This window comes from Trifolium pratense, linkage group LG4 (assembly GCF_020283565.1).
Source record: "Trifolium pratense cultivar HEN17-A07 linkage group LG4, ARS_RC_1.1, whole genome shotgun sequence".
NCBI classification, from domain to species: domain Eukaryota; kingdom Viridiplantae; phylum Streptophyta; class Magnoliopsida; order Fabales; family Fabaceae; genus Trifolium; species Trifolium pratense.
Genome location: NC_060062.1, coordinates 59684648 through 59696465, shown reverse-complemented (window position 1 = coordinate 59696465; position 11818 = coordinate 59684648). Strand labels below are relative to the sequence as shown.

General features: G+C 38.6%; 1 protein-coding gene across 1 annotated transcript; it reads right to left on the bottom strand.

The window, feature by feature from the left end:
• Positions 1-7051: 7051 nt before the first annotated feature.
• LOC123881404 (probable mitochondrial adenine nucleotide transporter BTL1) lies at positions 7052-9787 on the bottom strand. Its single transcript, XM_045930086.1, has 5 exons — positions 9434-9787; positions 9233-9327; positions 8530-8863; positions 8033-8270; positions 7052-7609 (listed from the first exon to the last, which is right to left on the bottom strand). Exons 1-5 carry the CDS (start codon positions 9605-9607, stop codon positions 7356-7358), a joined length of 1095 nt encoding a protein of 364 aa, XP_045786042.1. The 5' UTR covers positions 9608-9787; the 3' UTR covers positions 7052-7355.
• Between the last annotated feature and the right edge of the window lie 2031 nt (positions 9788-11818).

The following is an 11818-nucleotide window of genomic DNA, read 5'->3' as shown; positions in this document are numbered from 1 at the left end:
GGGTACGCCAGAAAAAAAATTTTATTAAACAAGGGTTACAGTGCCTTGGCGTCACCCACGAGTTGGGTACGTCAGAAAAAAAAAAAAAAAAAAATTTATTAAACAAGGGTTACAGTGCCTTGGCGTCACCTTCGAGTTGGGTACGTCAGAAAAAAATTTTTATTAAACAAGGGTTACAGTGCCTTGGCGTCACCTACGAGTTGGGTACGCCAGAAAAAAAATTTTATTAAACAAGGGTTACAGTGCCTTGGCGTCACCCACGAGTTGGGTACGTCAGAAAAAAAAAAAAAAAAAAATTTATTAAACAAGGGTTACAGTGCCTTGGCGTCACCTTCGAGTTGGGTACGTCAGAAAAAATTTTTTATTAAATAAGGGTTACAGTGCCTTGGCGTCACCCACGAGTTGGGTACGTCAGAAAAAAATTTTTTTAAACAAGGGTTACAGTGCCTTGGCGTCACCTACGAGTTGGGTACGTCAGAAAAAGCAAAATTAAAAAGGTTGAAAGGCCTTGGCGTTACCTGTAAGTCTTACGAGTTGGGTACGTCAGAAAAAGAAAAATTAAAAAGGTTGAAAGGCCTTGGCGTTACCTGTAAGTCTTACGAGTTGGGTACGTCAGAAAAAGAAAAATCAAAAAAGGTTGCAAGGCCTTGGCGTTACCTGTAAATCTTACGAGTTGGGTACGTCAGAAAAAGAAAAATCAAAAAAGGTTGCAAGGCCTTGGCGTTACCTGTAAGTCTTACGAGTTGGGTACGTCAGAAAAAGATACAACAAAGAAAGGCGAAATTATCAACACCGCCGGAAGAAGCTTATACACAACCAAAGCAGGCGATTCATTATACCACCAAAAAACAACAGGTATAAAGTTATTTGCATCAATTTACAATTATTATAGAAAGTAGAAGATGTCACAGGTGCAAGGACGAAGTTTCCTAGACAAAGACGACAGAAGGCGTTACCTCACAACGTAATGCAAAAATAATTCGTAAAGTTATGAAAAGAAGAAATCAGGCGAATAAAGAACTTTATAAAGGACCCAGCCAAGGGGCAAAATTGTTCAAAGCCACAAAAGGGCATACAAAATAATTACAAAAAGCCACAGAAGGGCAGAAACAAGATCATTACAAAGAGATCATTCATTGAGGAGGAACATAGGGAACGAGCTTGCCGTCAACAATTTGATTCATTGCATCAGCTTCGCCAAGGCGCTTAGCATCGAGATCCGGGAAAAGAAGCTTGACCTGTTCTATAGCAAAAGAAAAGCCCTCGTCATATTGGTTGGCGGCATAGAGCTGAAGCTCTGTGACATCACTCTCCAATCTAACTTTCTCATCAGCTAAGGTCCCAATAGACTGTACCGCTTCATCCTTCTCCTTGGATAGTTTAGAGAGTTTCTCAGCCTGGGCAGCAGCATTCTCCTTGAGCTTAGCCTCCGAAGCGGCATAGCTTTCTTTAACTTTAGACAGCTTTTCTTCATACTCTTTCTTCAGTCTCTCTGTCTCGCCCTCCCTTTCTTCCTTCAACTTTTTAATGTCATCCTCCAGCTTCGCCTTGGTTTCAGAATACCTCTTCTCAATATCAGCGAGGTTATCATCAACCATCTTCACCTTCTGCCTCGCCTCCATAACCTCTTGCTCCTGGCGGTTTGTCAACAGATAATTGAGAAGAGTACCCTTGACTTCATACTCTAAGGCTTTCTTCCTCAGGTCTTCCGTCGAAGTGTTGGTGAAGCGAGTCATGTCACCCACCATGGTTACTCCTCTCTCAATGAACTCCAGAGGATCGAAGGAGCTCCAGGAAAGGGGCGCAGCGGTTTCAGCATCTTGGGAAGGAGGCTGAGAAGAACTGGAAGCCGCACCTTTGCCCTTGTCGGCACCCCCAGCATTTTGAATAGTTTTCTCTATCTTTTGTTTTTTGGGAGGAGGAGGAGCAGCACCCTCGTTTCCCTCCGCTTCAGCAGCTGTCTTTCCAGGGATCTCAACACGGATCCGCCCTTCATGCTTCTTCTTGCTCCGCCCTTCCTTCATAGCAGCTTCCTCCACTTGCAGCTTTTTCAGGGGATCAGTCACGTCGACAACAGGATTGGCTCTTTGCTGGCGAGCTTTAGCCAAGAATGCCAGTCTCTCCTCATTAGAAATAGTCCTCATTCTCTCTGCAAAAGTAAAAAGAGGCAAAGAAATACAAGTTAGTAACGAGGCGAGATCAACATTAAACAAATAAAAGATACAAATTTATCACTTACGCAAATATTCTTCCAAGGCGCCACTATTACCCTCACACCTAAGAACGTCAGAGGTATCCATAAGGGCATAGGAATCAAGGAAGTTGACGGTATCTTGCTCAAAGTCGCTCAAAGCCTCAAAGATGACTCCCTTGATAAGCCTAGGGTTTTTGGTCCAATAGAAAGGAAATAAAGGATCCTCAACCTCATCATACATCAGGTCAGGAAATTTCTCATCATGGCGAACTCGAAGGAAAGAATCTTTGAAGTTTTTGAAATTGGAGGCATATAAGCTTAGGAGACGACGGTTGGGTTGACTACTAAGGGAAACTAGAGATTGAGGTTTTAGGTTCTTTATTTGGTAAAAAGAGAAGAAAACACCAACAGAAGGGTCTAGGTTAAAACCTGAACACATTACCTCGAAAGCTTTTATAAAGGCCCAACTATTAGGATGGAGTTGGGTGGGGGCGACGTTGAGAACCTTCAATATCTCCGCCTCAAAGGAAGTAAAAGGTAACCAAATGTTAAGGGGTTGTATTACGCCGGTATAAAGATAGAAATAATGCGGCGGGTTGTCATTCTTGGAAAATACAAACTCGTCCTCTCTGACGGGTTCGGTTATAATAAGGTCTTCATGAGAGGGGTCTGAAAGCTTGACGGCTTTCCTAAAGCTCCTCACCATTTCCGTGTTGGTATACTTTGAAGAAACTTCCATTGTGACGGGAGTATAACCAGCAACAACCAGATCTCGACAAGGATTCTTCCGCTTTCCTGTGAAAGAGGAAGGGGAGATTATGACGCAATCACTGTCATTACCACTATCAACACTACTACTATCACTATCACTATCACTACTACTACTCCCAACATCAAAACCCCATAATTCCGAGTAAAATCCTCGGCTATTAAGTACACCGTTAGCCCTAGTATAATGGGCGCGAACTTGTTGCGCCCATTCGAGATAACTAGGAGCAGAAATAGGAACCCTCCCCTCATTATCGTCTAACTCTCTCAAAATAACCATCTTTCTAAACCTAAATCAGAAAACTAGGGTTCCTACGCAACACAGGCCAAATCGGCGAAAAGGAATAAGGTATAAAAGAAAGAATACCTCAAAGAAATTGACAAAGCTGGGAGCGTCCTAACACGTAGCGTTGAACAAAGGCTTGCTGGAGAATCGAAGAAGGATATGCGAAAAAAAAAAAGTACGGATTTGCGAGAAGAAACAAGCAAAGGGAAGGAAACAGAGGTACTATTTAAAGAGAAAAACCTTTTCGGCTGTTCGAAGTCCAGACGTTGAAGCAAGAGTTAACGCACGCGTCGTCGGATTAAATACGTGTCAAAGCGCGTATCTCGAGAATAAACCTTAGAAGATTTATCGTCAGATGTTTAATTACAACGCCTATTGGCGAGACGACAACTATATCGCCTTTAAAGGGAGGGCCACGCCAGGACAAAGTTTGATCCGCCCGTCGGGCGCGGCGAAGATATCCAAAACAACGCCCAACGAGAAAAAACCAAAAAATCAAGGAGAAAAAATAAAAGTAATGCATTTTACTCAAAGCAAGAAAGAAAATCTTTATTATTAGCAGCAAATGAAAAGTACAACGAGAAGAAACCAAGGCTACATGGAAAAATCCTAAAATCCTATCAATCAGATTCCGAATCCTTCTGCACAGGCTCAGGGAAAGTCATCTTGGATTCCACGGTGACCCGGGAACCTTCTTCTTCACTGGACGAAGAAGCACGAAGCTCAGGAGGAACGTAGGTCTCCAGAAACGAAACGTAATCCTCATCACCACTACCAGAATCGGAGGTATCCGAGGAAAGAATGATAACCTCCACCTTTTTTACATCCTTAGACCTTCGGGAGCGAGTGGAGTTGGAGGTAGACACCTCTACCCTTTTCTTCCTTCGCTGAGGCGGGGTGCTTCTGGCAACAGGTTTTTTCGCATTGTTATTTTCCATCTTAAAGATTCAAAACAAGAGGATAAAAATTCGAGTTTTGAGCAGGTGATATTTATAGTCAATATTTAACCTTAACATCGTTATTAACGGTAGTAATAAATGCTTGAACGGTTGCAACCACCGAGCTTTGACCATCTCGAAAAATGTCACTTTTACGTTTCCAAGGAGTCAAAATTTGACCCATTTTAGTTATTAAAGACTGCAAAGGAAGGCGGTACCAGAAAGGACAGAAGAGCAACACATAAGTAAAGGAAATTGCTTAAGCATTCAAATTCGTACAAAAGAAATACAACGGAAGCAAAGAAACAGAATAAAAATAACAAAGATCCCAAAATCCGGAAGCAAATTGCAAATACTAGAAAGAAAAGCACAAAACGGAAAGATGAGCAAACAAAAGACTTCATGGCATGGTGGAATTCCCCAATTCACCAGCATCGGCAACGGCGATACGGTGCATTTCCTCCAATGCCCGTTTCACCCTCTTCGCCTTCACCATATTCTCGTCAATGGGCTTCAGATCCTCTCTCAGCTCGTTCTGCTTGTCTAAAAGGTCCATCAAAGAATGGCGCCTTGAAATCAGCTTAGCAACATCGTCCCTAATCTCGCCTTGGAGAGCCCTCTTCCTCTTCACAAGCGGCTTCATCTCCTTGTTCAGCAGCGCCAAACGATCGTCCACTCTCCGCTCCTCGTTGAAGCATATCCCTAAGATTTCCTCCTGCACACCCATGGTCTCTTTCGTGATCTCTATCTGACTGTCGACAGCTTCGACAACTTCGGCGTGGCATTCTTTGACATTCTCCACAGCAATCACGAAGGATGCACTATCCTTTAACTCCTTCTCTAGACGCAGCACACTGTCTAGAAAACGCTTCTCTTCCTTGGTCAGCCTCCAGCAATAGTCATTAAGCTCTTTGACAAATTCCGAGAATTCACCAAAATCGTCCATTAAGTCCTCCGTACTCAGGGTCAACATACGGCGGAGCCGCTTGATGACGGGGGAAGCAGGGGATTGACCACATTCAAAGGGAGGATTTTTGGGAGACATACTGTAAAAAAGAAAACTGTTAGGTAAGCAGGTGAAAAGGTGATGAGCGGATCCTATCGTCGAGTGATCCAATTTATAGAGGAAATATCTGATCGTGTCATCAGTAAATGGAGAAATGGTTGATAGATACGGCATAGGAGAGCGAGATCGTGCATCAGAAAGTGGGGAGAAACGTGATGAAACCGTTCCCGCGCTACAAATTTTAGAGGGAAAATTCGAATCATACTCAAGCACTTCACCCCTTTGGACTTCGTGCTTGGGGGGCTGTGGACTGGGCAATGGGCTTAAGAAAATATCCAACAAGCCCAATTAGAGTAAAAAGGATGATAAGCCCAAAGCGGGTAAAACACAAACGGGCGATTAGAAGCTAGGGCGCGACCATCAATTCTAAGACAACGCCAAAAAAGGATTGGATTCTGCGTTACTGAAAATATCTTCTCCTTCCTTGCATCAACCGCTAACTTAAGAAGGAAGAATTAAACTTCTCGCAACTGCCATAGCTTGGAGACCAAGGTTCTCATCCCTATTTTCACGCCACACCACCGAAGAAGATGCTTAGGACCGGATTTTTAGGAACCCTTGCTTGGAGAAGAAGACTAGAAGCTCTATAAATAGCTCCATACTCTCATTTGTAAAGGATCGAATTCTGACTTATAAAACTCCCAGGGTTGTTGGGATTGAACTGAGTGTAATCACACCATTTGATCAATAATACAAACCCCCTTGTTTTTTACCAGAACAGCATACGACTTATATTCAGAGAGATATGCTAAATTTACCATAGGTAGCTCTACACGAATTTTCACATAAATCTTTCTTCTTTTTGGGGGCGGGGGGGTAAATTTATGTTATTTCGGTTTATATAAACCGAATTTTTTTTCCATGTTTAAAAACTTCGATTCGTAAAAACCAAAGTTTGTTGGCAAATTTTTTTCAAATCGCAAGGGGCAAAATGAGATTTTTAGGAAAATAAAAGAAAGGCGGGGTCGGGAGAGAAATCATCTTTAAAAATTACTATACCAAATTCCAATTACAATGGACAAAGAATGTATCTCTGATTCTGTAGCCTTTGAACACCATGGACATTAGAGGTTCCACCCCTGTCAAAACACCCTTCTCCAGGTCAAATTGCACCTCGTTGGAAGGTGGTTTCAAAGCATTTGCCAATAAAAAGTGATCACTTTCGATGAAACCTAGCTTTCTGAAGTTCTCCCAAAAAATATCACGTCAATGACCACTTATCTTGAGTTTTTATTTATCAACTCTCTAGTTTTCAGGAAAATGAAATCCCGATAATTCAAAGTTCGGCTGCAAGGTAAATAAAGTCCGACAAAAAAGTATTCCTACAAACTACTTATTTTGAGTTTCTTGAAGATCAACTAGTTGAAGTAAATGTTCATTATAAATAATTACTCAAGAGAATCGAAAACCCTTTTGTTATAGATTAATTTTTTTTATTTTATTTACAGATTAAAAAATATTTTAAATTTAAAAAATAATTTTTATAAGTACTCATTCAAAAATAATAAAACCTATTTCAAACTCATTTTGTTATAAAGTAAAAAAACAATTGACATTGAGATATTACCAAAATAAAATCACGTTTTTTTCAAAATAATATCTCAAAAAAAAATTATGAGAAATTACTCAAAGCATTCTCATTAAGCATTTCTTAAAATTCTCCAAAAATAGTCGTAGCAAAATGATAAAATTCTTGACATGATTTTTTATGAAAAACTATTTAAACCAATTTCTTATTTGAATTTCTTAAAAAAGTGATAACAAAAAGATATTATAATTTTTAAAAAAAAGAAGCTATATAACAAACTGACCCTTTATGGTGACATCAACCGATATAATTAGATTACACATTGTAGTTATGATGGAAAAATACAGAAGCACATAAAACTCTTCCCAATTCATCCTATCTTTTGATGAGAACATCCCGAAACAAAATTGAAACCTCAAAATTACAAGCTAGGCTAACTAACTGGTTAGTAGGAGTGACCAATGTCATGAGAAACGGTCATCCAATTTGTTTATAAAGTCACAAACTCAAAAAGTGAAAACTGGGGTTAATTAGCATGACTTGTAGAGGTGCAAAACCAGTGATCATTATCAAGACTATAAGGAAATACCCTTCTGGACAAGCAGTATGTCTTTCCATGCTTCATAAAACATCCAGGTGATTCCAGAGGATGGCATTACCTTTAAACAGCTTGCACCCCACCCTCTGTACAGACCCTTCAGACCTTCTTCTCTAATAACTTCCGACAATGCCGCTACCATGTTTGGTGGGCACTTACCTTGCAAAGCTCCCACCATCAGGCGCTTTCTAGCTACCTCCAATGGAAAGCTGATTGTACTGGCAGTAAAACCTGGGTGTTCAAAAACAATTCCGTTAGCACAAATCAGTTTGTATTACCGAGTACAGAAGTTCAGTTCACGCATCAAATTGCATAGATGTGAAGCTTAAATAGGAGAGAAATATAAATGGTAAAGAAAAAGATGCATCAAGAGAAACTTTGGCAAAATGCATTGCTAAGTACATGGTATCCTGTATCCGTCCATCAGATATATACAATTAAAACCAGTAGACCTTGACAAACTATGTATCTGCCTTTGGGTTAGAAAAACAGAAGTAGGAGACGAGATGAAGCAAACATCTGCCAAGTAAATTTTTCATAAATATAAATATTTCATGACATCATTTGGCTCCTATAATATGATAGATTGATCTTGTATGGGACAGAGCAAACTAAAGAGCTGTAAAATAAAGAGAAACATATAGAATATCTCACCTGATAGAGCTCCAATCATAAGCATCTCTGGACGATTTAAAGACTTTTTATTTTTGGCCAGGCAGTAAGATTTCTTTATTGTGTCATACATGAAATAATAACAGGTACTGTATGGAAGCATGCCAACCAGAGTAGGTGATAAGCCAGCATAAAAAGCGCCAATACCACCGTCTCTATAAATATTTCTAATTGCAGCGCCCAAATTAGGGTATATTTCAGGACTTATAGTTAACCGATCCTGGAATAACAAATCCGAAGACAATTAGGACTGAAAGCAAGAGCAGAAGACAACAAAGAAAAGTTCAATATCTTCATTATTTTCTTTTCTGGTATGATGCCTTCGTCATTATTACGCATTAACTCAACCGTACATAAGATATGATTATTCACGATGGATGTCTGTTATAACTTTGATCTCCAAAGACAAAATTTATACAGTATATTTATTTTGCATTTCTAGTTAGTTATCTTAAACATTGGAATAAGATAGATGATACCTTCAAAACTTCGAGGGGATGGCATACAAGTGTGCTAGCAACTCCTGCAGCTGCCCCAGCCACAGCTGTTGGTGAAATCCAAGATAAAGATAAGTTGAAATCGATGCAACCTATCTGCAACTTAGGACATTGATTCTTTTTCCATTTGTCTTGTAGTGATGACATTGTCCGTTTTGTCCACTCAAATGTGCCAAACTCAATGGCTTGTGTTGGAACAATGCGAATCATATTGATCATGTTTCCAGCCCACAATCCTTGCCATCCCTGCTGCTCTACAACCTGAACAAAACTACCTGTGATATTTTTGGATCCAACGCCAACTACCATTCTTGTCCTGCAGGTTGAAATAAGGATAAACATTGAACGAAGACATAGTACTAGGTAGCTAGCAATTATTATGTTTGAATGTAAAATTGAATGAAGTGTTAGTTAGATTTACATCAATTTATACATGTATCCTAATTCATAATTACAATTACATTGAGTTATCTGGGATGGTTTGAGTGTTGTGAAATAAGAGTGTTGTTGAAATTATGCTATGCTGCTATATTGGTAGCTATGGCGTAAATTAGATTAGATATCAAAAAACAGAGTCTCTCTCTCTCTCAGGAATAGCATGAATCAATATCTATCTATCTATCTACTGTGGGCAGGCAAGAATGAAAGTAATGATTTTGGCATAGCAGTAGTAGTAGCTAGGTACCTGATGGTTTCAAGAGGAGCAAGAATAGCTTTAGTCATAGCACCAGCTAGGGCACCACTCATAAACTCACGAACCTCTCTCCTATCCAAAAAATCCTGCAAATTAAACAAACAAACAAAAACGATTAATTGAATTAAGAAGAATGAAATTGAGAGAGAGAGAGAGAGAGAGAGAGAGTAAAGTAGTGGTGTGGAACCAAACCTGTGCTTGGTGTGGGAGTTGGAATTGGAAGTTAGTGTTTGGAAGAAGGTCGATATCTTTGAGGATGTTACTGTAGACATCACCAAACACACCGCCGTGATTATTATGAATGGGCGGTGATGAGACTGAAGAAGAAGAAGCAGTAAGGGTTTGTGCTTTTGTGTTCGAAGACATTCTTCTTCTCTCTCGCTTTCGATATTCCTTTCACTCGCTATATGGGTTGGTTGGGTTTCATTCTTCATTTCAGACTTCAAACAAACCCTACCAGCCGTTTGATTCATCTACCACCGTCTTCCTCTTGCATCTCACTCATGTCATATAACCTAAAATAAACTCACTAAAATATTGGTCCTCGAAGAAAAAAAGTCTCAATAGGTCTTTAAAAAAAAATCCGAGTCCGACATCTTCGTTAATTAGTTTGGTTATATTCAGACTTTTTTTTAGGGACAAAACTGATTAACGGAGATCTCTTTAAGGGATCTATTCAGACATTTTTTTCTTTAAGGGACCTATTCAGACATTTTTTTTCTTTAAGAGACTAATTTGAAACCAAAAATGTCTTTAAGGGACCATTTTACTAATTAAGCCAAAATATTTCTATCAATATTTTAAAGACATCCAAAGTTTTTTTTTTTTTTTTTTTATATAAAAATTGACTAAAGTTACACATGAAACAATACGACCTAAAACTTTGAAAGAGCACAATTCAATAAAAACTAGAACATCGACTCGTGCGGTGCCCATGTCTGATTAGCTGTAAGATATAAAATGATAAAATAAGATATAATAATTCCAATAATGTAAGGTATATGAAAAAAGTTGAGTAACATTAAACGATAGTTCAACAATAATTTTGGATAAATATTCCTACAAAGAAAATTATGTTATATTACGAAAGACATCCTTATAGACCACATTCGAAGTCTTAGTCGTATCTTCACCGTCGTCATCGATGATCAATATTTTTAATCTTATTTCTAGAAGTAACTCTTGAAATTGCAACATACAACTGACCATGTGAAAACACCGGCGACGGAAGATATATCCCAATATGCTTTAAAGATTGTCTCTGACTCTTATTAATAGTCATCGCAAAAGAAGTCGTTATAGAAAATTGTCTCCATTGAAATTTAAAAGGAATTCTCACGTCAGATAGTGTCAGAGAAAATCTAGGTATGAAAACCTGATCACCAATATTACTTCCTGAAATAATTTTTCCCTCAAGAGCAGGTTTTCCCAATCTCGTGATAATAAGTCTTGTTTCATTGCATAATCTTAATTTTTTATTCAAATTCCTTAATAGCATAACTGTAACTCCAACTTTAAGTCTCAACTTGTGATTTTGAAGTTCCGACGTAGAAATCGTGTTCAAAAATTCGGGAGTATGAACATCATCCACTGTTTGACCGTCTACATTTTGTGTGAGTGAAGTATCATAACTCAAATATGTTTTTTCTTCACCAGGAATTAAATCCAACATATAATCATTTATTGTGTCGACTATTGATTTTTTAGGAGCTAGTATAGCTCTATTTTGGAAATACGTTATATCGTTCATGTTTTGTAAAAGTTTGGGATATGTGCTTTTAACGATAAATGCAAGAGGATCACCTGAATTTGGAATCAATAAATCTAATGGAATGTCAAGTTCTAAATCATCGTCGTTGTCATCTCCAATTTTTCCATCGCCAACACTCAAAACCCATTCAGAAAACAATCTTCTTTGTTTAACGTCTGTACTCGAAGCACCACCGAGAAGCCTCATGTTTTTACTCAATGTTAAAACTGCACAAAAATTCCAAAGAACCGAAGAATTAATAGTAGCATGAACAACTTCTGGCCTTGTACCTTTGGATATTACTGGTAGAATTTGTCTAAAATCTCGGCCAAAAACAAAAATTTTCCATAGAAGGGAATGTGTTTATTTTTTCATCAACAGACTTGAGAATATCTTTTAAAGTTCGATCAACAGCTTCGAAACAGTGTTTGTGCATCATTGGTGCTTCATCCCATATAATGAGCTTTGTTTTTTGTATTAATAGCGCCAAAGAACTTTTAGGAACTATGGTACATGTTGAAAACTCCTCAACATTTAGAGGAATACAAAACCTTGAATGTGTTGTACTACCGCCAGGTATAAGCAATGCAGCGATCCCACTTGAGGCAACTGTTAAAACTATCTCACCTTTTGAGCGTAATGTGGCTGACATGACCATCCAGATAAATGTCTTCCTTGTACCGCCATAATCATAAAGAAAAAACACACAAGGTTTGTTTTCGTTAACTCTTGTCATAATTGTGTCATATATTTTACGTTGCTCTGAAGTTATAGTTAACATCAATCTAACACGTTCATCAGTTAATGATTATCTGTTATAATTCAAT